The sequence below is a fragment of the Melanostigma gelatinosum genome, assembly GCF_949748355.1.
Source record: "Melanostigma gelatinosum genome assembly, chromosome: 2".
Classification (NCBI taxonomy): domain Eukaryota; kingdom Metazoa; phylum Chordata; class Actinopteri; order Perciformes; family Zoarcidae; genus Melanostigma; species Melanostigma gelatinosum.
The window spans coordinates 29771184-29797792 of record NC_136635.1 but is presented as its reverse complement, the minus strand read 5'-3'; the positions used below and the strand labels follow the sequence as shown (position 1 = coordinate 29797792).

The following is a 26609-nucleotide window of genomic DNA, read 5'->3' as shown; positions in this document are numbered from 1 at the left end:
CTCTAACTGCACTTATTGCACTCTCTGCCACAGAGATATAGACAACTATAAAGCTAAAGCAACAGAGGCATAACAAGTGAAAGCTAACTAGCTGGTGAGATGGACACAGCTCGTCAACTTAATTAGATTTTCCCTTGTTTTCTGTAAATTGAAAATGTTAATTTTGAACTACTGATATCTTGGCATATTTATACAGTTATACTACATCAGTCAAGCTGAAGCTAAATCCATTCATGATGGAGAAAAAACTCTCCAGCTAGCTTAACTAGCTTCGTGACCTTTATTTCTTTTATCTCAGCTATTGACTCAAGTAGATTCCATGTGCTGCTGATGGATACTGGGTTATACTCTTGCAATAGGTGAACAATAGCCAGAGGCCGATAATTATTATTAACCTATTCATTATTATTATTTGGGGGGGATACAGAGAACTATAAAGCTCAAGCAACAGAGCCATAACAAGTGAAAGGTTGCTAGCTAGTAAGACGGGCACAGCCATTTAAATTGACTTTACTTGATTTGTCCCAAGGTGTTTTCTGTAAATTCAATATATATATATATACTTTTTGAAGAGCTGGCACAGTTTTTTCTACTTAATAACTATATGAGGCAGAAGCTAAATCCATTCATGAGGAGAAAAACTCTCCAGCTAGCTAAAATCCTGCTAAAGCTAACATACTGTAACTAGCTAAGTAGCCTATATTTCATGTGGAGTTCATGTGATTGAGTTTGATAATTAGAGACACCTAGCTAAGGAGATACACTAAATTTCTAAAATCTATGGACTGTATGCATTTTAAAAGGAACACCGTGTAACATTTAGGGAGATTTATTGGCAGAAATGGAATATAATATTGATACGTATGTTTTCTTTATTCTTTGTGTTTTTATTACCTTAGAATGAGCCGTTGATATGTGCATACAGAGCAGACAGAACTGAAAGAACAACAACCTGCAACTGACACGAAATAACTCCCTTCTTCCCTGCTGACAACGTATTTGCTCACGCAAATTTGCCACCACTCAGTTTCCACTACACTCACACTGGCTCTGCTGACCAGCTTGAAAATGCATAAAATTAAGGCATTTTTTTTTTTTAGACCCTTTTTCAACCTCATTGTCTGTTATTACTCTCTGCCAAACATCGCCTCAGATCTACCGGTATATGTAAAAGAGAATTATTATTAAAATTACAACAGCTTTTTCGGTATATTATATTGGCATTAGTTTCATAGTCTTTTAGAAATGATTTCCTTTTGGATTCTTTGTTGCCTTTTTAAATATTACTTGAAATCTATTCAGGTTAAAGCCAAAGATGCTGCCACTGCCGCGGCATCATGTACTGTGATTCAATATGCTGTATTCTCATGAAAGAAACTAAATTAATTCATTCATATTTAAGGGAAGAGGCCTTACTTCACTTGAAAAGTTTCAATTTAATCAAATGGTGTTTCCACTGTTTTCACTTTTGTAATGTTTAGAACTATTCTTCTGTTGCAATAAACGATTTTGGTAATTATTACCAAGTGTCTTGTGTGTTGTGTCTGGTGCCTTAAGGGGAATATCTGACAAAAACAAATTAGCTAAATATTTCAGTTTATAGTTTTCCCTGCCAGAGGTTGTTTGAAAAAGAGCAAAAAGTTCAAATTTTCAATATCAATCAAAGTGGATGCATCACTTCAGTTTCAAAGATTCATTCAACTTGCCGTGTCCTCAATAACCGCGTATCACTCGTGCTGGCAGCAGAGTTTCCTTTATTGTAGTGGGGGGGGGGGGGGGGGGGGGAGGCTTTGTCGTGTCCTCACTCCTTAGGGAAATAGCCAGAAGCATGCCTAAAACCATGCTCCTTACACGGGTGACCTTTGGGCGGCAGATGGTGACCCTTTCCCCGCTGACCATCCATGGGGTGTCCAGGCATTCCTTCACACAAGTGGCCGTGTGGAGAAAAGGCCCAAGTGACCATCTGCCACTGGTGTCCACAACAAAGGGCCAACCACCCTCCTAAAGTGTGCTGAGGTCCGTTGGCCTTTGTGCTGACCAGGAGGTGGGGGACAGCAGAGTTTCACAAGAGGGAAGGTGTGGCAGTTTTAAAAAGACCCCCCCCCCCTCTCCCCACCACAAGGAAATGTGTATAAAGTACAACAGTCATAAACACAAAGATAGAGGATCAATCTATCCAAAAGAACTGAACTAAATCGTCTTCTTTGTGAATAACTGCTTTGCCTGAATGACGGTGGTTAATTTGCTGAATCATCAGCATGAATGAAATACACAAAGCTACAAATTTAAATAAATTCTTCGTGATTTTAGGTGTATTATTTCACCTTGAAATTTCAAACCAGTGCATTTCTAAATCTACTAACACTCCAATATGGCAAATTTATCAAATTAAGGAAATGTATTATCTTTAATAACATCTGCCTCCCCTGCAGTTTTGTCATTGCGCTACTTCTAATTTGAAACAAACCTGATCAGAAGAAGCAGAGATCTGTACATATCTAATACATTCAGCACCAGTACTGTGTTGTAGCAGAATGTCAGATCATCTGTTCCCAATGCAGAAACAACACACTTAACATTGGCTGTCCTTGGCATTGAGGCGGTTTCAAAATGTAAATGTGATGTTTGCTCTTTCTTCTTTTTATGCTTGAACACATTCCCTTTGCTGCAGTAGCACACAAGTAAACATGAGCCAACGTGAGAATAAACATTGGTGAGATTGGTTTGGCCACATGTCAATGATAATAGCCGCTTTGACTCTGAAAAGGGGACAGAGTGAAAAGAGAAAAGTTGAGGAAGAGACCTGGGGGGGTCGAGGAGCTCCAAAGGCTGATTTGCAGGTGAAATAGACGGCACACTCTGCTTTGTGGCCATTGTCCTGCTCCGTGGCCAGATGGCCTCTTGGAATCCTTTAGAGCTGAAAACCCCAACACTGTGGAAGTGAATACGCCTCTGTGGGATTTGGCCTCTCTAATGGGCTAATTTGGCAGTTACAGCTCATATTAACGGATATAATTTCAAGCCTGACAGAACAGTCCTTATGATTGTGATTATGAAACATCTCATAACCCAGAAAATGCAATTACTCGAAAACCTTTTTTTCTCAATTCGATTGCAAAACTTGCAACTTGAATTGATTTCTCTACGACTTCAGAGGCACACTTATTATTAGCTGACTCGTGTGGATGCCACAAATTCAGCACAAAGCCAAAGATGTGCTAGCTCATGAGACTGAATTCATATTGAAAGTCTAATACTTTTAAATTCTCTTCATAAATCTACACTTGCATGAGTCTAGGGTCAGCTTTGTTATGCCAGTAATGTAACAGAGCAGCTTTTTCATTAAGTGTTGGTCACTCTCATGATGACGACTTTGCTTTTAAAACCTGATACTGCACTTAAAACAACATGTTAGGGGAAAAGAAGCAGTTGCAATATCTAAAGGTGGAGTATTCTGGACCCAGAGCATTAATATAGCAGCAAACAACTATCGTATCTGTCAAGATAAAGTAGAATTAATGTCAACCCGAGCAAAAATGAAGTTGCTTTCCCTCTGTGTGAGATGTTATCAGAGCGTGTCAGTGCTGTGTTGACAGCGTTGTTCCAGAAGCACTTTTGACGTTGTTAGCACTGTTAGCACCATTTGCTGCGAGCCGCCGACTCAGCGTATGTCATGATGACAGCCATGTGGAGACAATAGAAATAGAAATCTCATATATAGCACCTTTACCATATGAAGGCAAGGCTGACAAGATGTTTGTCTGTTGCTTCAGGCAAACTGTCTCAATGCAAAAGAGACATGTGTTTTGCACAGAAACACTTTATTTTGTATATTACAGCTCAGTGTTTGCATCTCAGTATATGTGCTGCAGGGTACTGCTCACTTGGAAGCTTTAAGTCCTGGACCGTAGAATTGTGAGGCATTGTTTGTAGAACTGATTAAGCTTTTCTGACCTATTTTGTCTCATTTTCCACAAGATAGGAAACAAAATTAAGATGCCATTAACATTCTACACACGACTGAATAAACCACTTTGATGGCTGGTGGTTGCAAAATTAAATCAAGAAATTAATTTGGTCTCCTGATTATATGAAATGCTTCAATGTGCTATATCTCAAAAAGGAAATATTCTCCAAGGAGTCATCAGCAAATATAATAATCACGCAATCAGAGGTGGAATTAGTGTCACAGATTAAACAGTTTATTGAAATTGCAACAATTGTAGTCATTCACAATCTCAGTGCATTTAGGCAAACATGACAAGGACAGGCTTTTCTATGAAGTTAACAGAAGCAGCTGGTGTTACAGAAGTCCACCAACAAGACTGACAAAGAGATGAAATATACAGAAACAAAAAAAAAAGTTCATTCATCAATGAGAAAAAAATCATAAATTAACATATTTGAAAAGAAAAAAAATACTAATAAGACTAAATTAAATTAAAGTCCATAAATAGAATAAATAACAGAAAATTGTATAATTTCACCCCGGTTGACAAATGCTAAAACTGGCAATAATAAAATAAAATAAAATAACATAAAATACAATCCTTTGGTGCAGTGAATAGGCCTTGGTCCAGTCCATAATACAGTAAATAGTCCCATTTTCAGCAGCGTGTTCACCGTATTGTTTTGCATGAAGCTGCTTCACTGGAACTTGTGGGGGAAGGATTCAGGATGCTCTTGGTTTCTGTCGTCCTCCTTCTCTTTGCGAAAAAATCTGCCACGAAAAGAAAAAGAAAATATTTCCTCACTGAATATATGAATCTTTTTTTCAATTGAATAAGCGTGGGTTGCAGCGTGAACTAACTCAAGATGGATCTGTAAGACTTTTGTTCCTCACCTGTGATTCGTGCGTTGCTTCCGGGCTTGGCTGCCGGTTTTGTGAGCGTCCTCTTCCTGCGGACGGGCGTCGCTTCGGCGGGACTCTTGCGCGTGTTGGAGACGCTAGAGCGGTTCTCCTGGTCGGTCCCCCCGCTGTCCTCGCGGTCGCTCATCCCGTCGTCCTCCCCGGCGGACTCCTGATAGACGGCCGCGGCGCAGTCTGCGGGTATTTCCTCCCACTGGAACCTGCCGGACTGCGGCGTCTCCGTCTGGAAGTTAAAGTTCCAGCGGCGGCTGTCCTGCTCCGTGATCTCCCGCAGCTTCAGCGTCAAGTCCCGGTGCAGTTGGTCGTGGTCCACCGGGCCAAACAGACTCCTGCAGACCGACTCTCTGCGCCCGATGGGATCCATCCTCTGCATGCTTCTGCTGGAGTTTTGGTTTGGGAAAAGTCTTTTGGGTGTAGTTTCAGCTGTTGCTGTTTTCAGCTCCGCACATTGCAACGCTCTCGGGGCCATTTAAAGGCTGCATGGCGCACGATGTCCTGTTTGTACACAAAGAGCAGAGGCTGCTGATTGGCTGCATAAGGGGAGAGGGGCGTAATTCATTCATTGTGTGATGGAGACCACAGACACCATCAGTCACAGTCCCCGTTCCATTTGGAATACTTTGTGTAATGTTGTGATAAAGTATTTTTTGTCCTACTTTCCATTTGAATGATCTCAAGCAGTTTATCAGGGTTGTGGCTCATATTGCCAGCTATGTATTCGAATAGAATAGAAAAGTACTTTATTCATCCCCAAGGGGAAATTTGTCTGTGGCAGCAGCAAACAGGGTTACACAATAAAATAAAAATATTGGGAATGGAAAATTCACACTACATACAACATAATAAAATAACAGAGCAGGACCTATTACATTTAAGAAAACCAATTAATAAAAATGCACAGTATATACACTGAATAGAATTGTATTAAGTTAACTCAGTAGGAAAAAAAACAACAAAAAAACAGGAGTGCACAAGATCACCAACAGCAGCAACAACAGTGCATCAGTGTTACAGTCTTGTGTTTGACTTGGCCAGAGGTGATTTATTACACAGCGATATTGCAGAGGGCAGGAATGTTCTCCTGTATCTGTCCTTGTGACAGCGGAGCTGCATCAGTCTGTTGGAGAAAGTGCTCCGCTGTCCCTGCAGGAGGTGGTGGAGAGGGTGATCCGGGTTATCCAACATGGATAATAGTTTCTTCAGTGTCCTCTCCACCACCTTTCCAGATTGTCTTGTTTGCAGCCAATGATGGAGCCGGCCTTCTTAACCAGTTTGTTAAGTCTGTTGGTGTCATTCAGCTCATATTAAATATTGCAAAGCGGTCAAATTGACAGAATGCGGATCAATGCTCGAGCTCATAGAGAGAATTACAACTTTTTTTATAAATGTTAATCGATTTTACATTGTGCCATTTTAAAATGTGCACCCATGAACGTGGCTACAGTATGTAAAATAATACGGGAAGGTAATTGAAATGAAAGCAGGAGTATGTGGTCCTGATGAGAGCAATTTGCCGCGGCTGACCGACATGCAAAGCAACGGTGCGCGGCAGTGTCTGGGATTGGCCGAAAGGAAGGAGAGCCCCACCCTTGCACCACTTCCTGATCGCCCAGGTGGTTCACCTCAGGGCTGTGCAGGAAAACCCCGCAGCCCTCTTACAGGTGTTCAGTCGGAGGAACATTCATTCGAGCCATGCAGGAGAGACAAGGCACACCTCTGGTGAGTATGGACAGTGTGGTCTTTTCTTCATGTTCATCACCATAGAGATGTTTACATTTGGCAATGAAAAGATTATTTATGGTTAAAGTGTAATATTTGTACACGGTGGCCAACGTTTTCACACAAAACAGTGTGTCTGTTGATGATACACACGGGCTCACATCCAGCCAACATTGTATGTCAAGGGTGTTAAAGCAATATGGGAAAATCATTCTATGATTTGTGTGTTGCGTAATGGAAAATAGTTTATGATTTCATATCTTGAGGATGTAATTACAGTTTGACTTTGAAGATGAAGCAGTTGTGGGTCGCATGTTTTTTTTTAGCCATAACAACCTACAGAGATGCACCTATGCACCTACAATATTATAAAAAATGTATTTCTTATATTTCTCCCCTAAGCTATCCTTACTTTACTCATTTTACTCATTATTCTATGTGCAATATCTTATCTCTTTTGGTTTATTAAAGTGAAAGATAAATGTTTCTACCCATGATAATACTACTTCATGTGCTGTAAAAGGTTGACATTCAAAAACAAAATATTGATTTTGAAACAGACTATTGCTTTTTCTCTCATGAACACATTCAATTTAATAGAGGTTTCGGCATGAGTCCGAAGGGGGTTGCTGGGCCCAACAGCTACACAAATACTCTGATATACGGTAGCTGTGTGCTTGCTGTAAATGGATGAGGACATCCCAGATCATCATCTTGTCTGCTAGAGAAAAGACAAGTTCATTCTGCCCGACTTCAAGATGTAAAGTGTGCTGTCTGTGTCCTTGATATTAGTGCATGCAGCCAAGTTACTTCAGATTTGCAGGTAAAACATTGTTCATTCTCAATTAAAGTGACCATGATTATTTTTGCAATGTTTGCATCACGGCAAAATGTTTAAATATTTCTAACAAGAACGTATTTGAGGTAAACGAAGACTCAGTAGGTGAAAGAATGGGTGCCGGCAGTTCCACTGCAGTATATGGAGGTCCCATCTCACAAGGATGCAAGTCCCCTCTTGGCAATCTCTTTAAAAAAAAAGAAAACATTTTTGCAGTGATATTCTGTAAAATGACCTTAAAAGGTAAAGTGACCCGAAACTGAGGTCCACACTTGGTTGTAGTGTTTTGAAGGTCCACTGTTGGTCATGTAGGAATGTATGTGTGTGAGGGTGTCTATGTCCGTATCTTTGCATGCAAATTGTCCTGTTTGCATACCCAATTGTCTTTTCCCTCCCAGATCCAGACCTATAGTCAAATAAAGGCCTCCACAACAAGCTGCTCACTTACATTAGGACAGATGGCTGAACACAAATTGACTCTCGGTGTGTGTGTGTGTGCGCGCGTGTGTGTTAATCGTCGCACCGCAATTCTATTAAGACACTGTTCTTGCCCAGGGAGGCTCTTTGTCAAAGACATGTACACTTGTGCAGCATTTTTTTGTTTTGTTCTCTTCATCTTCCACAAACAGCCCACGCAAATAAGTCTGTGTTCACTCAGGCAAACGGATTATCTTATCAATAATGAATGGGTTTCCTTTCTGAACTCAGTGTCAGTTATTCCTATGACTATAAGCATTCAGAGATAAACAGACGGTTGCTTTTTTCATTGTAAAACATTAACTACATACGAACCAGGTCATAATGTCAAAAGCAGATTCTAGAGTGCTTAATAAAACCTACGTTATTGCCATTTGACAAAACATCCGAGGCGTTTTACATTTAGAGATTTTGGTGAGAAGCCCACAATATTGTGGCCCAGTTTTCTTGTTTTCATGTCTATGACTGGCAGTGTTTTGTGAATTTCTAGTTCAAGCATCGCGCAGGAAGCGCTTTGCATATGAAGCGAGGATGAAAATTCTGCCAACTTTGCATTGACCACAAGTATTTCTAAGAGCCTTTCCTCTCTGTGAAAAGAGTGGCGAGCGAGTCACAATGGATTCAGAGGAAATTGCTGTCTGTGCATTTTTTTCATCACAGGGGACGCTGCAGCCACAGCCGCGATGTCTGCGATGTGGGGACGCACTGGAGTGGTCAGAGGAGCACAGGTGTGTGGTTGTGTAGAAGGCAAAGACAATACGAACAGATACTGCAGTCTGTTCCCTTACATTCCTGACAACTGGCGGATCCTCTTATCTTAAAATGAATTACAGTGCTGTTCAGTGTTCGAGATAAAGACATCAACCATCACATCATTTGCAAGCAATCAGATCAGACTTGCAGTTAGCAGACCATCAATGTAAGAGGTGCTACAGGAAGCAAACATTTGTGCCGGACTAAGAAGCCTTCACGAATTGCAAGTATAGTTTTCGGTTTCAATTGTCAACGAGTAGAATAGAATGCTTCCTGTTAAATACTAAGAGTAAAAGCAAAGTGCTGCATTCTTGATACAACAGATTACAGACGAAGCAGCCAAAGCATGAAGGACACCGGTGCTTCTGATGCGGACGCTAAAGGGATCTTCGGTATCAAACGCTGTGACACACTGTGACGTGCTACGTTTCTATGTCGACACCGTTGGTCGGGACGGCGTTATCAGCTGTAACCAGTGGAGCGCGCTCTCATGCACTAACATGCACTAAAAGGCTCTTGTGTCCGGCCCGGCGACATTAGCAAAGCCCAGAGATGCTCGGATTAAACCACACACAGGGAGAGCGACTTCATTCTCTGCTCCACTGTATTGCTGCTATATTGATGCTCTGAATATCGTATAGAGACCCTTTAAATGTAGCACCGAGCTAATGATAATCGGGCAGATTATACTTTTGTATTTAGAAAAAGTACAGACCAAAAAGTCCACAATCTTTTTCAAATGCTTGCTTCGCTATGGGAGAGCAGCATGAGAGAAAATAGTCTTGGTGCATGTTTGTGAGGAATACAGTGAGACGGGTGAGCAGGAGATCAGAGATCATGCTACAGCTATTGTGTGTTGGTAGAAAGGACTCTATGATGCAATTCACATATCCACTGAATGCGTGTTTCTCTCAGTGTCCTGCTGGGCTGTTCCTGCTGCTCGACAGTGGATGAGACGCTGGAGAACGTAGCCAGAGGCCTTGCCGGCAGAATGAAGCAGGAGAAGAGCCAATGGGCATCGGGAAGAGTGGGCGACATTGACTTCGTTGGCTCTTCAAAGACAAGAGGAAAGGTGAAACCAACAAAAGCTGAAGGTTCTATCACGGCATTGGGAGAGTTTGCGAAATAGATCTTTCGACAATAAGGACATATCGCCTCGTCTCTTCATTTTCAGTTCGTGAGGGTGCACAGCGACACCGACCCAGTGCTGATCTACCAGATGTTGACGGAGGAGTGGGGCCTCGCTCCCCCACACCTGGTGGTGTCACTGGTGGGCGGCGATGAGCTGACTCAGATGAAGCCCTGGCTCAGGGACATTTTAAGAAAAGGACTTGTGAAGGCTGCACAGAGCACAGGTGATCATCAAAGGGCCGAACATGGCCTTGCCTTTTGAAATCAACAGCCAATGATGGAGAATGTGTTCTCTGTCGTCTTCTGTTGGCTGGTGGAAGAATCACCAAGAGGGAATCCTATCTTTTATTCAGATGTGGGAAGTCGTTTTCATGTGCTTTTTAATTGCATGATGAGTAGAATGCGTTCAGGACTTTCAGGACGAACACAGAATGCGTTATAACCATTTAGGCAGTAACCTAATCTACATCATCAATAGGCCATCCAGGAATCCTGGAATCCAGAACACAACTGGTTTGATACATACTCATAGCAGTGACTCGCTGCTTCTTCCCATAGATCCCGCTACAAAGTGCACACAAAAAATGACCGAATGCACACACAAATGCAACTGCTAATGTGTTCTCTAGGGGCATGGATTCTGACGAATGGCCTTCGCTTTGGCATCACCAAGCACTTGGGCCAGGCGGTGAGAGATCATTCGTTGGCCAGCACCTCTTCTAAAGTCCGCGTCGTGGCCATTGGCATCGCACCCTGGAGCATGATCCACAACCGAGAGGCGCTCACCAGCAACTTCCCCAAGGTTTCTGTTCATACACAGGCCATATATAGAGCTTATAAAACCTGCAGCAATGACAATAAAAGCAAATATTTACACCTCTCACAACAGTGAGCTCATGCTGTCCTCTCGTCTTTCTGCATGCCCGCATTCCTGCCATCAAGGCGGACGAGCCTGCAGAGTACAAGCCGCAGGATTTGCCTCATGGGTCGGTGTATTCCCTGGACAGCCATCACTCCCACTTTGTGCTGGTGGAGGAGGATCCCAACAGACCAGGAGCCACCAGTGAGATGAGGGTGAAGCTGCTCAAACACATCTCTCTTCAGCGCACTGGTTATGGAGGTAAAGCCCCTCAGTCATGAGAATCCTTAATAACAACACCAGAATTTAAAATAGTGAATGTTGAGGTCCTGCGTTTACTTGTATAAATAAACTAAACAGACAGTTAAATTCACTCAAACATTAAAAGTAGGAGTACTCATTTTATTTAAATGATAGACGCATTAAGTATTATTTCTCCGTCGAGCTGTTCGTAGTACGGGTGGCTGCTTCATATACTGTTAAATAAAGCCTGTTTCATATTTTATGACCTTTTTCAGATGGCTCGCTGTAAAATCATAAGCCTCGAAATCGTAAAGTTCAGTGAAGGCACATCTGCTGACTTTTGCAATGCGTCTGCAATTGACATTCTGTGTGTTGGGTATGCACTCTTTACCGCCAGAAGGGAGTAAATATATAAGAACGAAAACAAACTGTCTCCCAAAGAACAGCACGTGAGCAGACTCCCCAACATCCCATTCTTTTTATCTTTTTTGTCTTTCAACCGCAAATTACAAAAGAAACAAAAAAGAAATACAGTTCAAAATGGTTCAAATGTAACAATTAGGAACATCAGTCTGCTGACAACAAGGAGACAAAGAGAAACTGTGACTCGGATACTTGTCACCATATGGGAGGTAACCGGGCTATCACCGTGGTGCAGAGTTTAGTAAAGGGACAGCTGAGGGGAAGAAGCTGTTCCTGAGCTTGCTTGACAGCTGATGCCTGTATGTACCATTTGCACAACAGCGGGATGTAGTAATAATTTGAGATGCATACGATGTGATTATAAATGTACTTTACTTTGGTGCATTCAGGCGTAGGCAGTTTCGAGATCCCTGTTCTGTGTCTCTTGGTCCACGGGGAGCCCAGGATCCTGAAGGTGAGTTTCATTTTATTTTGCTGCTAGTTAGTCACTCAAGAACGTTAAAGATGTGACCACGAAGAGACCTTTTGAGAGCTGGATATATTTTTGTGAATGTCCACAATCAAACAGTGGCTTTGGCTCGAGAATTAAGCACTGAATCAAATTTTGGTTGTGCCACCTCCTGAAGTCACGGGCCAAAGCCAGACTGAGGAATCAATTCCGTTTCCACAAAACTAATCTCTTGTGCTAGAAAAGCCACCGAATTTGCATAAACAGAGCCACAAACCACGATTATGGCATGCAGCCGATCGATATATTTCTTTGTTTGTGTTCAGTTGAGAAGTTATTCAGTGAAACACGAGGTATGTTTGTGAGTTTAACCAGCGAGTCTGAACACTGTGTTCCTGTCTGCAGAGGATGCACAAAGGCATTGGCAACTCGACACCGTGGCTGATCCTGGCAGGCTCGGGAGGCGTGGCCGACATGCTCGTCACGCTGATGAATAGGGGCAGCTGGGATGTGGACAGTGTTCACGAGCTGCTGCTGGACACCTTTCCAAATGCCCACCACGGCACAGACATCAGTAACTGGGTCAAGCTGGTGAGAGCGATGTGCAGTGGAGGCAGGCGCATACACGCATCACGTTCGTGTTGCCAGAAAAATGGGGCACACTGGGGGAAGATTGTGAGGGAAGCTGGTGTGGGATTTTCATCCTTATCTTCAAAATGTGTTTGTGATGACCTAATTTAGGATGTGAAGGGGAGGAGGGGGGGGGGGGGAGCTGACATACACAAGGGATTGTAATTTTGAATAAACAATGCATTATCAAATGAGGTATTAGTAATAACTGACTGTCAACCTGCCAATCAGATCCAGAAGATACTTGATCACGGGCATCTCCTAACTGTCCACGACCCTGAACAGGAGAGCGCCGAGCTGGACACGGTCATCCTCAAAGCTCTAGTCAAGGGTAAAGTACCTCGTGAGAGATGTGTTGTCGAGAAACTTGCAAATTCTTTTTTTCAGGCTGTACAATTACTGCAAAGGTTTCTTAACTTAAAAGCTGCATGGAGAGAGAGACAGGGCTTTGACATTTCGGGCACTTCATATATTGTGAACCTGTTGACATCTTGTATGTTGTGTGTGTGTGTGTGTGTGTATTTGTATGTGTGTATCAGCTTGTAAGAGCCAAAGCCAGGAAGCCCAAGACTTCCTTGACGAGCTAAAGCTGGCTGTGGCCTGGAACCGCGTGGACATCGCCAAGAGTGACATCTTTAATGGGGATGTGGAGTGGAAGGTGAGTTGACCAGTCATCTTGAGAAGAGGTTTGTAATTAAACTTTGTCTCATATTCAGTGGGATTGACTCGCTTTTGGAGCCTGAAGAGGCCATTTGATGAAATGCAGTTGTTGGCATAATGTTGGCTTCATTTTGCAGCAACGTAGGTTGCTGCTTGATCAACACACATCCATTAACTAACTGACACGACATTTCACTGAAAAACACTAACGTCAACCATGACGGTGGCGCGAGAGAAGCAATCAGGAGATCATCAAATTCAGTAGGAGTCATCCTCTGGGGACCATGAATGTCTGTACAAAACTGACAACCCACCCAATAGTTTTTGAGATATAGCTCTACCTACCCACTCATTTCTATCCCTTGGGCTTTGCAGCTGGCGTACCTACATTTGTATTCAATCAATATGGGAGGGACTTATTGACCAGTGACTCATTAGATCGTGCAGAAATATGTTTGGTAAGCCAGTGTCCATTACAGTAAAGGAGAATTATGAAAGCCTTTTCACATGAAGTAAAGAGGACTGTTGCTTCATGAGTCTTTGTAACAAAGACGCTCAATCTTTACAGGCATGCGACCTCGAAGAGGTGATGATGGATGCGCTGATCAATGACAAACCCGACTTCGTGCGCCTCTTTGTGGACAACGGCGTGAACCTCAGCGAGTTCCTTACCTACGGCCGTCTGCAGGAGCTCTACTGGTCCGTGTCGGAGAAGAGCCTCTTTCACAACCTGCTCCTCAAGAAGTACGAGGAGAAGCAGCTTCTGCTCGGAGCTGGCAGGGTGCCCGGTCCACCTGGGCACCATCCGCACGAGCAAGGGGACCGGAAACCCCGCTTCACCCTCTACGAGGTCGCCAAAGTGCTGAAAGACTTCCTCCACGACTCCTGCAAAGGCTTTTACCAAAAGATTCCCACAGTGAGTGATTCGCTCTGTCTCGGAAGTTCCAGTAAATCATATATCCTGCACTGAATGAGAGATCCTTTCAACTGATGGATTAAGGTCCACCTTGTACTGTATTTCTCATCCTTTTTGGCTTGTGATATCTTGAAATTAAGCAATGCCTACAGTATTTCTGCTCCCTTGTCACAGTTTGCGTTGGTCTATGAGTTGTGAGTGGACAGTGATTTGCCCTTCTAACCCTCTCAGACTTTTCCATTTGAAACCGTTAAATGCCTGAAAGATGCAAGGCAGTATACAGACGTCACGGTAAACTCACCTCCTGGAAAACAGTGAATCTTTAATGTTGTTCTCATCCTGCACTTGTAGGGTTAAAACATATAATCGAACCAACAACGTTGTCGCAATTCTTCGGTAATCCCAGTAAAAACAGAATATGATGTCCGAACTATGTCGTTTTCGTGTTTTCTGTCCTGTTAGCCAATGTGCGACCCTTCACATTTCTTTTTTTGTGACAGGGGCCCTCGAATTTCACCATAATTGCGGAAAGGAAGAAATGGATCATCGCACACCAAACCTGCTTTCACTCCCTAGGAAATCTCATCTAAATTGACCCTCTAGATTTGCAGTTAATTACCCATCTCTGGATGTTGTTTGCACTGTATCAAGCTGTTAAAAAGAAATCATAGCTCAGATCATGACTTAAAATCAAATTGCTTCTTGTCAGAGGGTCTGTCAGCTCGGCCTGTTTCATGCATTTTTCTTTTTTTTAAAATACCTACATCTCCTGTACACGGACTGACAGACTACCAGTTAAAACAATCATGTTTTTCGTGGCAGATGAAGTCATTTGTTTTGCAATAATGACCGTAGATGTGATATGTGCAATTGATTTTATGACCCATGTAATAACCGCATGCTCCTGTAAACTGCGTGCAGCTACTCGGTTTGCTATACATATTTAATAAAGTGTGTGCGCTCTAGGAGAAGCCAGCGAAGGGCCGACTGTTCCACTCCCAGAAGAACCTGGTGGAGTCAGAGGAGCGCTGCGAACATCCATGGAGGGACCTCTTCCTCTGGGCCGTCCTTCAGAACCGACAGCAGATGGCCAACTACTTTTGGGCGATGGTCAGTCTTGTCCGCTTCTTTATTCGGTTCAGCTCGTATGATCTCAGCTCTGTGTAGTTCGATCGATGAAAGCCCAAACGTGCCTGGCAATGGCAAACACCATTCAAAACCAAATTGAAGCAAGTTAAATGATGCTGTGCTCGTTTGTACTCTAGATTCAGAGGGAACAAGAGTGATGTGGGCCAGCGCAGCACAGGTGTAGGTCAGTCCTGCCACATGAAAATGCCACCGCAGATAAAAGAGCACTACAAACGGCATATTTATGAAGAACTCAGGTGAACTAAAAAGCTATCTTATCTCAGGAACATTAGTCAAATGAAGGTCGTGCTGCCTCATGAGGCAGCGTATTCAACGAGCTGTGAGGTAGTGCGGCCGTATCTAAAGTCCTGATGAAGTTAATGCGAAATATATCCTGACATGGGGTTGATGCACTATGAATGGTTTAAAAGACACTAATCAATGATAATTGCTCTTTGTTTTTAACGTCTCTTCAAGGCACCTTTCATTTCCTTATTGCCCTTCCCCGAACTGAGGGAACCAATTACTGTAATCTCACAAGCGGTCACCCTCATGTGCTCCTTTCCTGCGTCTTATTTCAAACATTGTCTGAAATGATGGTAATTGCATTGGGTATGTGTACAACCCCCCCCACTGCAGATCTTTTCTTCCCCACTCACACTCTGGCGGGGATTTCTGCATTCATAATTCCATTGTCTGAAGTATCTCTCGTGGTGAAAGCCACATCACAATTATCCTTGCCGGCTGGCTTATGCTAGCAAAATACCCCCATTTATAAATTTCGGGCGTGGTGCATATGAATATTGATCATTTGAATCAAGACGGTTGAGGTCCACACCGCTAAGTGTCGCTTCAAATGGAAAGCCCTCCGTTTTAGTATGTTGCTCTTTATTTATGTGTGTCATGTTAGGTTTCTTCTTCAGGGTACATGGCCATTAAAGGGGATGTATCATGCTCATTTTCCCATTCATACTTGTATTTTGGGTTTCTACAAGAACATATTTACATGCTTTAATGCTTTAACGTTTTTTTTTATATATGTCCCATTTAAAGGTTGATATTACCTGGTGAAATTCACACTATATTACAACAAACATAATCGATTATAATGCCAATTTTTACCAGAAAGAACTAAAGGTTTTCTGTTCTGATAAAGAACACATTGATTATCACCCTCTTCATTCTATCCTCATGCACATTTTTGACTGACCTGGAAACCCACCTGGTGTTACCCGAGGACCCAGGAGACAGTTAGCTTACTAAAGAAACATCATGCTGTATTGAAGAAGACTTGAAACTAGAGATTGAGATGATAAACTCATGTTTACAATGTTTACTGAGGTAATAAATCAAGAGAGAAGTAGAGTCATTTTCTCATAGACTTCTATACAACCAGAGGAGTCGCCCCCTGGTGGTCAGTAGAGAGAATGCATCGGCTTCACTCGGCAGAACCGGAGGTTGCCGCCTGGTTAAAATGACAGTGCTCCCTTGGAGGGAAACGGTATTCAACATAACACCGTGAGGAGACAGCCTGGTAACACCCATATACAACAACCCGTCATCATCATATTTCAACAACAAAAAAATCACATCTGCTGACATTTCGGTCAACAAAAACAACATTTATGTTTGCTGCTCGGTTAGCCTTTTTTGTCTGTTTGTTTGTCTGTCAGCAGAAAAGGGAGAAAAGTATTTATCCGACGTTGATGAACCACGATAACACTTTCATTAAAGGTGCTAAAGGACAGCGCAGAGTGGGAGCACGATGGCATGCATTAACATGCACTAAAAACATGACAGACAGGGCATCTGTGCTGCACTCATGTGGCGTCGGAATAATCTGAAAAATGTGTTCCCAACGAGGAGATGCCCCCTCAAGTCAGAACAACAATTCGGAAACAGCTAACGCTCTGAGCAATAAAATACAACACATCTTATTTGTAGGACCCATGTTTTTTTTCCTACATTACGAACTTCCCAACTTGGGAAATGGAACCATCCGAGGAGCATGTGAATGCACCATTGTCTGCGCTCTAGTTTTTCTGATGAGATTGCTTCCAAATTCTTCCAGTGTCAGTGTGTTTGTGCCCGGTACAGACCTGCAGGTTTTTTGAATCCTTGCTGGAGGGAACCGCGCTTCCTTTCCAAGACTGTTTCTGCTGGCAAACGTCAACTTCTGCTGCAGCCGACTGTCTGATATCGAGTGCTGTGGGGTTTGTTTTGGCAGCAGGTCAAACAAGCTGTGCGATTCCTGTAACTCTGCTGGCATAACGGTGTGCGTGTACATCGTTACTTCCTAAACACACGCAGTGCATGCGAACAGTTCAACTGTTGCTGATGAATTCAGCTGTAATTGTCTTCTACTTTAAAACAAAAGAAATTGGTTATGATTTTGAAAGTTTTGGCAACATTCACAACTAGTTATTTGGCACTTACACAATTTAAAGGAATCATTTGCTGTTTGACGTCAAGTTTTTCAAAAAACAAATTCTACATCACATGTATTAAAAGATTGAATGTGAACAATAAGATGGAGGGTAAAAAAAAACATGGTTGGCTTTGAGAAATAGTGAGCAGAAAAGAGTACATGGAATAAAAAACACTGGCAAAGTCCTTTAAGCATGAGGGTAACTTTTCTTTACCTCAACACCACTTTAGTCGTTTCCAAGGTGAGGTGAGTCCACGATCAAACTTCAAAGCATGCGGTTTGAACCTGCTCTCGCTCAAGCTGATTGACAGGTGAAGACAGGCTACAAGTAAGAATGTTCTCTTCCGCTGTTGAAGGCCTGTTCACTTCAGTGGTAAATATCGTGAAAAGTGGTCTATAATTTCAAATACCATCACTTGAGCAACACAGGAATGCTTACATTTTATGTAAGTCGTGAAGTATGCACCATATGTGCAGCCTGGTGCACACAGTACACGCGGGTTTCTAAAATTCTCAACTAGATTCCTCAGATCCCGCTCCCAGACCCATTTCTTGGCTCCAGCTTTCTTGTAATCCTTCAGGGCCCTGAGGCGGTTGCGGCAGCGCTGGCGGGTTGTAAGATTCTGAAAGAGATGGCACGACTGGAATCTGAGGCAGAGTCTGCACGCAGTATGAAGGAGGCGAAGTATGAGCAGTTCGCCCTTGGTGAGTATATAAACCTTTCCATGACTGTGATCAAAACAAAGGCACACTCCCTGACCTCAAACAACAGAAAGAAGTGGAAGGGAATGAAATATGGATCTGCAAATTCTTCAAATGTAGCCGAGCGGTTGACACTGTGTATCTACTGTTCTAATTGTGGCAGATGTCTTTGGAGAGTGCTACTCCAACAGTGAAGACAGGGCTTATGCTTTGTTAGTGAGAAGAACACACTGCTGGAGCAAATCTACCGTCCTAAACTTGGCCACTGAGGCAGATGCCAAAGCCTTCTTTGCCCACGATGGAGTCCAGGTAACAAGGATGCTCATTTGGCTCCAATTGAACTCATTATTTTTGTTATTTTGAAACATTTAAAGGGGACAAGCCATGCTGGTTTTCAGGTTCATACCTGCATTTTGGGTTTCTACTTGAACCTGTTTACATGCTTTAATGTTCAAAAACACTTATTGTTCTTAAATCGTCTGAATATACATACCTGTGTTCACCCTTTCGTCTGAAACACTCAGTTTAGCGCCTGTCTCTTTAAGAAAAAAAAACATGGTGCACCTTTGCAAAGGTAGTTCTCAAGCTGTGGGTGGGGGGGGGTGGGTATATATCCTAATCAGCGTGTGACGAATGTGGAGGAGCCAATTCTGCATGGCTTGTTGAGTAAACATGTTTTCTGATCGAGGTAGCCCATTAAAGGTGAACTGGGTTGTCTTATTTAAAAGTTTGTGGGTTGGTATTCACCCCAGATACCAGAATGGATGTGCAAAGTCAGATTGTCATGACATGTCCCCTTTAACTTTCACCCACAGCGTTTCATTACGCAATTCATTTTGCTGCCTTGTGTACTGAAACACCTTGTTGCCCTACACTTTCAAGGGCATCGCATGCCGTGAGATACTTAGTTCAAAGTCCTCTCACTCTGCTCGTCAGCGGACTCCATTCTCTCTACAATTTTAGAAAGATAGACGCCCTTGACATTACACAGTCAACATTGAGAGTTCATCGGCGTTCAATGTCAGCAGTGAAAGGACGGTTAGTGTGCAGACAACTGTTGTATGAAGCACACGTTTGGTAAAGAAAGAAAGAAGCCTTTTTAAATTGGATGCGGTGTTTCAAGAGAAGGTGTATTTCACTGGTCTGGTAAAAAAGGTGGACAAACCCATGACTGAGCATCGGGTGTCCTTTTCATGAAAGCGACTCATCAGACTGCAACAAGACAGCTGCGGAGAAGGAAACGGTTCACACGTCTTATGAAATGGTTCATAGAGGAGGGGGAAATTAGCATTCTTCATCTGACAACCAGCTCCCTGTTTGAGGCTGCTGTGGGTTTAGTCACAAGACTGAAAGGCAGAAATACTCAAAGGCAGCTGACTCCCTCTTGTGGTGGATTTTCATTCAGATGTTGAGTTGGTTTTGTTTCCACTGCTGTGTGACCCTGTCTGACCTTTCTAACGGTCAGGCCCTGCTCACGAAGATTTGGTGGGGGGCGATGACGACGGACACGGGCATCGCCAAACTCGTGGCGTCTTTCTTCTGTCCGCCGCTCATCTGGACCAACCTCATTAAGTTCAGGTGATCCACTTGAAGTGATTCTTCTCAGCCACGCGGATGCATCTTTTTGTGTTGTGTGCACTGACGCGCTCTGTCACGTGTTTCTCAGCGACGAGGAACTCGATAACCGGAACAGCCGCGAGCAGTTCGTGGAGCTGGACAGTCTGGACACGGAAAAGGCTCTGCTGCTGACTGACGACGATGACCCTTTGTGAGTTTGCACTTAAATAATACTCACATTGCTGATAAATAATCTGAAAAAAGACATTTGTTCATCATTATTTGAGATGTTGAACTGCATTGTGTACTGACGGTAAAGCGGTCACATTTTAATTTCAACTTCAACTTCATTGTCCCCAAGTGAAAGCCAAGTTAGACACACAGGTTTGAGCAAAAACATGATAAAACACATAAAACATATCATAAAAATGAGTAAAACCCACCACGCAAGACAATGTGCTGACATAACACAAAACCCCTGAGTGCATCCAGACTGCATCAACAAACCTAATAATCAATGATTAAAACATACTCTTCCCATGGCCCAGCGTGTAAATCATGATACTGTCTCTCGGTCTTCAAAGGGACTCGTCGCCCGGAGGTCCGGCAGCCCAGAGCTGCGCCTCGGTGTGGTGGCGCTTCCTGCTCCGCCGCTGGCGCCGCTTCTGGAGCGCCGCCGTCACCGTGTTCCTCGGGAACGTCCTCATGTACTTCGCCTTCCTCGTCCTCTTCACCTACGTGCTCCTGCTGGACTTCCGCCCGCCGCCGCCCCTCGGCCCCGGACCCCAAGAGATAATGCTCTACTTCTGGGTCTTCACGCTGGTGCTGGAGGAAATCCGACAGGTGACCGCCGTAGCCACCGATCTCGCTGGGGCCTTTAAAACCCGGTTTTCAAACACATTTTGAGTCCTCGGATCATTGTTTTGTGATGTATTCTGTCGTTGTTGAGGATAGCTATCCATGCAGCTTTTGAAGATTTGCTTGCATGACAGCATTCAGGCTGGAAAAGTCAGCGTGAATCGCTGCAATAAGCTCATTCTCTCTGGGGGTTTTAAGGATTCATGAGCCTTCCACCTTTCCGCTCTGACTCTCTTCCCAGTGAACCCTCCCTCCCTTGGGCCCAAAGGCCCCAGATGGGACAGGCATTGTTCTCTCTGCTCAGAAAGTCCCTGAGCTGAACAGAACCACGGCACAGGTTTCCAAATAAAGAACCGCACTGCTGCAGGGGACCCTGTTGTGCTAGCCCAGGGGTGCATTCCTCTCCCCAAAGAAAGACAATAGCCCAGGGGGCCTCTGTTTCCCGCCATGCTTGTCATAAGACACGGTGACAGACTGTAAGTTTTCTAAAGGCGATAGATGGGCTGGTGTAAGGCTGCTCACTCTCACAAAGTAGTAAAAAACCCATCTGTTGTTGCATCAATTGATAAGTAGCAATATACAGTCGATATGTAGACATCACTCGTGATCACATGCTGGTTGAGGCGTATTATTCCAGACGATTTGTTTAATGTCAGTCTGGGAGGGATTTAAGATAATCAGGGCTGATTCATAGTTATTCACACATCATTTATCACTGCCTTGTTTTAAACCAACACCAATTCATCTGATGACATGTGATTAGTTTGCCCTCAGTATCCAACTCTACACCTTACGCCAAGAAACATTCCAGCTCTATTTGCATATGATTTATGCCGTGAAAAGGTCATGATATCATCAGCAAATAAAGAGCGAAGGAAGACCAGACTCCCCCCGCGGCTTTCATTCAAATATGTTGGAGGGGAATTATTTCTCTTCAACACGCTGAAACTGAACTGGGCTGAACAGAAAAGAGCTGGTAGAAGTAGACTTACAGTGGTTTGCAAAAGTTTTCACCCCCTGTGCTGTTTTTGTTGCATTACAACCTGGAATTTAAATGATTTTATGCATTGTACTTCCACAAATGAGTCCCTAAATGCTGCCAATTACCTTCAGAAGTCACATAATTAGTTAAATAAAGTCCAGCTGTGTGCGAGAGTCACATGGTCTCAGTCTATACACACCTGTTCTTAAAAGACCATGAAGACAACGGAGCGCTCCAAACAGGCCAGGGACAAAGTTCTGGTGAAGTCCAGATCAGGGTTGGGTTGTTAAAAAAAGATCTGAAACTTCCCACACAGCATCACTAAATCCATTATTATGAAGTAGATAGACTTTTGCGCCGCTACAAACCTGTCAAAAGAGGAGCAATGCTCTCGGCAGGCAAGGAGAACATCAATCAGAGAGGCAACAAAGAGACCGAAGATAACCCTGAAGGAGCTGGAGGACATTGGAGCGTCCATGAGAGGAAAGCCACCGCTTAAATATTGAAACGATAAAACATGTTTGAAGTCTCCCTCATGCCTTTGAGTGAACTCCAAACATAAGATATATGTGTATATGTACATGTGTGTGTGTATATATACATAGACTGAGATCATGAGACTGATCATGTCACACTTAGATTTATTTAACTCATTGTGTAAAGGTATTTGGTAGCATCCGATCTTATTTAGGGGCTTCAGAGCTTTTAGAATCTTTTAAAACATTTTTTCCATTTACACGGCAGCGTAGCCGCTGTGATCGTGCTGCTGATTAGGACCACTGTGTCTTGCTTGGTACTTTGAGTGTTCGGTCACCATGTCGGGGCTTTGTTGTCGTACAGCCGGGGCTTACGCAGCAGTCTACCACTTTATGAACACGGCATACTTCCCTCAGCTTGTTCTCCAACCTACTGCCCCATCGAGGCACCAAGCAGCCGCTGTTGATGCACTTACAGGTTTCCCTGTTCACACCACAGCAGACGACTCAACCGCACACTCTTGAGTGCGAGAGACATTTCACAGGATTGTTGGGACACATGCAGGTGTTTCTAAAGACGCAGGACTGTGTCGCTGCTAACTCCCTTTTGTCCCCGCAGGCGTGTCAGGACTCTGGTTTTCTAATCAACGAACTTTTTTATTTTTCAAAAATGTCCAAATAATTATCGTCATGAACTATGTTCTCTGACACAGAGCTTCTTCACGGACGAAGAGATGAGCATCTTGAAGAAGTTCAAACTGTACGTAGAGGACAACTGGAACAAGTGTGACATGGTCGCCATCTCGCTCTTTGTTGTCGGGGTCTCGTGCAGGTAACTGGCATTGATGACACTGGAGAAATATAACATGACACGACAGGCTCTAGGTTTGTTGTTGTGATGGCATAGAATAGAGCATTAAAACAAAGGAGCGATTGCATGAATGAATCACTGAATGGGAAGAAGGAATAAAACAAACTGTCATTTCTTTTTTTGCTTCATTTTGCAGGATGGTTGAGGACACGTACGAGGCAGGAAGGACAGTTCTGGCGATCGACTTCATGGTGTTCACTCTCCGTCTGATCCACATCTTCGCCATTCATAAGCAGCTGGGCCCCAAGATCATCATTGTGGAAAGAATGGTGAGCAGAACGGAGCAGTATTACGCAAACATTGTAATTATGAACATTTGAAAGGGGACATGTCATGCTCGTTCTCAGGTTCAAACTTGGATTTCTCCGAGCACATGTTTCCATGCTTTAATGTTAAAAAGACACTTTCTCATACTGTCAGTCTAAATATGTCTGTATTCACCCTCTGTGTGAAACGCTCCGTTTCAGTGCCTGTCTCTTTAAGTTCCCTCCCCAAAAACTGAGGCCTTTAAGTAATGCTCATGGGTATACATGGATGAAGACAATGACTGAGTTTACACACTTATATTCCAAATATGACAATAATCTTTTCCGATTAAGACATGTGGAATATGCTTATAATCGTTTTTTTCCCACATTATTTAGACATGTATGCAGCGCATTCAGAAACAGTGTCTCAACACGAGGCCTATTGCATGTTTACGGTCAGCTCTGTGCATTTTATAGTTGTCCAACAACACCAACAGTTTGCGGAGATGCATGCCCGAAAGAAAAGCCCGCATTTCTAGTCGTAAGGACTTGGATACAAACAGGCTTTTGGATATGCTCACATATCTCAACGCCAACCTTTTCAAGAAGGTGCAATGAAAGACAAAGGCTGTGTTCGCACAATCAAACAGTGCGCCACCGGTTACGTTCATTAGAGTGCAAAAGGCTGCATGTAAATGGGATTATTAGTGCAAGGATGTGCACGTAAACGTAGTCAATGTAGACCTTGTGTAGCCCATTGAGAAGATAAAGAAACATGTTTTTCTCTCCTTTACAGATGAAGGACGTTTTCTTCTTCCTTTTTTTCCTGAGCGTGTGGATGATTGCGTACGGCGTCGCCACCCAGGCTCTTCTCCACCCCAACGACCCGAGGATCGACTGGGTGTTTCGGAGGGCCTTGTACCGCCCTTACCTGCACATTTTTGGCCAGATCCCCCTGGAGGAAATAGACGGTAAATTACAGCAGATGTTAATTTCTGCAACTTTTGAAATGGGTGTTCATCCATGAAAGATGTGCGGTGTGTCTGTTGTGTAAGATGCTGTTTTTATATTCATTTATGCGATCAGCGATGCTTACCGTCGGCCTGATGTCTTCTAATCTAATTTTCTTCATTTAACGGAGCACAGCTGCTCGCATGCCTGAAATGAACTGCACCAATGACTCAGAGGAGATTATCATGGGCCTGCGTCCGCCGTGTCCCAACATCTACGCCAACTGGCTGGTCATCCTGCTGCTGGTTATCTTCCTGCTTGTCACCAATGTCCTGCTGCTGAACCTGCTCATTGCCATGTTCAGGTCAGAGGCGGGCAATCCAGAAAAACCCTCCACATGTTTGTCTGTCCGACGACATGCGTTGACACACGCTAGTGGCTTCTTTGTAAGTAAAACAAATCAAAAACATGAACTGATTTTTTTTGTCTTTTTTGCCATTTTGCAGCTACACATTCCAGGTTGTGCAGGGCAACGCAGACATCTTCTGGAAGTTCCAGAGATACAACCTGATCGTGGAATACCACAGCCGTCCGGCACTGGCCCCGCCCTTCATCATCATCAGCCACCTCTCTCAGCTCCTCCTCAGCCTGGTCAAACAGCCCGCGTCCAAGCAGGAGCAACTCGGTATGAAGGTTATATTCACGCCTTCATTTGGAAGCCATTGTACTTTAATACAAGAAGATTTAGAAATAGTTCACTGTGGCTTATCGGGCTAAATTAAAATGAAAAGAAATGCTGGAAAACGAGCTGTGTGTTTATGTATTCTCTGTGCACGGGAATTGCCTGTTGCTCAATTGGTTATTGGACTGCCTCCTTGTGTATGTATGTGTTTTGCTAGACAGGGAGCTGCCGGCGGGGCTCGACCAGAGGATGATAACATGGGAGACGGTGCAGAAAGAGAACTACCTGGCCAAACTGGAGCGCCAGCATTGGGAGAGCAGTGAGGAGAGACTCAAGAGTACCTCCTCGAAGTAATGCTTGTTTTGTCATTTTTGTAAAAATCTATAAACTGTGATATGGTAGGAGTTTAACAGTATGATAACCACACTGGACACTATCATCGACTGTCTGTGAATAGTGGAGGTCGTCACCGTGACGTCACCCATCGGTTTGACGCGTTTTTAGCCGCCGTCATCTTAGTTTTTTGCAACCAGAAAAGACATGAGAGGGTGGAGCTAAGTGCAACCGGTCGTTGAATAAAAATTTTAGGCGACCAGAAATTTAAAAACTAACTTTCATGAAAACACAATGAAAGGGTTGAAGTCCGAAGACAAAAACATGGTAAACTCCCAGAACGGACTGGTGTCAGTGACCTGTCAATCACCGTGTAGCCCCGCCCTAAAGCATCCCCTGCTTTATGGTCTGTTTGACTCTAAATGGACCATAATGTACTAAATGAACATCATGCTGTGTTGAAGAAGACTTGAAACTAGAGATTGAGACATAAACTCATGTTTACAATGTTTACTGAGGGAATAAATCAAGAGAGAAGTAGAGTCATTTTCTCATAGACTTCTATACAACCAGAGGAGTCGCCCCCTGGTGGACAGTGGAGAGAATGCAGGTGTAGCCATTGGCTTCACTTTTCAGATCCAGAGGTTACCCCCTGAACACATGCATGTAGCTTCTGCCCTCAAGTTGTAAAAAAAAAAAAGGATGATTGCAGCATATGTCTTGTTTGTGACCAAGGGTTCAGAGCTTGCTGAAGATTGTCGGTGGGTTCAAGGACCAAGAGAAACGACTGGTATCCATGGAGGCTCAGGTAAATCTGAAAAAGTGACAGCACCATGTGACCCACAATGAAGATGCGTATTCCTAAGCCTGTTTCATACAACACTGTCTTTGTAAGTAATCTGACAGACAGTTTGAACCCTCGGTCATTTCTGCCGTTGTCCAGGTCAGATATTGTGGAGAGGTGTTGTCCTGGATGGCAGAGTGCTTTTCTCAAAGCACTCTCAAGTGCGGGACAGAAGCTCCAAGAGCTCCATGTGAGTCAAGAATCTGATAATCACGTGACAATAGACATGAACACTGTTCTCTTCTAACAGCAATATACTGTGATCATACTCTTGCACGACTAAGTACTTTGATCGAACTAAATATCAATATGACGTTTCAGTGTGTCTAAGCAGCACCAGCGGAGAAGTCAAACAAGAAGAGGATGAGGCCAGACCAGGTCACTCGGGATATGGAGCCAACAAAAAGTTTCCATACATCGATGAATAAAACACTAACTGGTAGCACGCAGACAGCTATTTATGACACTATATGTACAATTTTGAGAATATTTTGAGGTATGATAATTGGGGGGGGGGGAAGGGGGAATTGATTTAAATGGACTTTAAATTAAGTGTTTTCTCAGATGTCTCCCTGGTTTGAG

At 43.5% G+C, this 26609-nt stretch overlaps 2 protein-coding genes across 2 annotated transcripts; one reads left to right on the top strand and one right to left on the bottom strand.

The window, feature by feature from the left end:
* Positions 1 to 4619: 4619 nt before the first annotated feature.
* cdkn1ca (cyclin dependent kinase inhibitor 1Ca) lies at positions 4620 to 5260 on the bottom strand (the record flags this gene model as incomplete). The annotated part of the gene is made up of 2 exons (XM_079291055.1): positions 4844 to 5260; positions 4620 to 4720 (listed from the first exon to the last, which is right to left on the bottom strand). The coding sequence occupies exons 1-2, from the start codon at positions 5241 to 5243 to the stop codon at positions 4620 to 4622; spliced, it is 501 nt and encodes a 166-aa protein (XP_079147181.1). The 5' UTR covers positions 5244 to 5260.
* Positions 5261 to 6562: 1302 nt separating this feature from the next.
* trpm5 (transient receptor potential cation channel, subfamily M, member 5) lies at positions 6563 to 26479 on the top strand (the record flags this gene model as incomplete). Its single annotated transcript, XM_079291013.1, has 26 exons — positions 6563 to 6589; positions 8565 to 8632; positions 9573 to 9729; positions 9832 to 10012; positions 10418 to 10590; positions 10731 to 10908; positions 11703 to 11767; positions 12167 to 12352; positions 12623 to 12722; positions 12931 to 13049; positions 13620 to 13967; positions 14934 to 15077; positions 18105 to 18228; positions 18389 to 18534; positions 19691 to 19803; positions 19892 to 19993; positions 20367 to 20625; positions 22812 to 22930; positions 23106 to 23238; positions 24014 to 24188; positions 24364 to 24532; positions 24675 to 24853; positions 25068 to 25200; positions 25919 to 25991; positions 26127 to 26217; positions 26349 to 26479. The coding sequence occupies 26 exons, from the start codon at positions 6563 to 6565 to the stop codon at positions 26453 to 26455; spliced, it is 3669 nt and encodes a 1222-aa protein (XP_079147139.1). The 3' UTR covers positions 26456 to 26479.
* Positions 26480 to 26609: the final 130 nt, after the last annotated feature.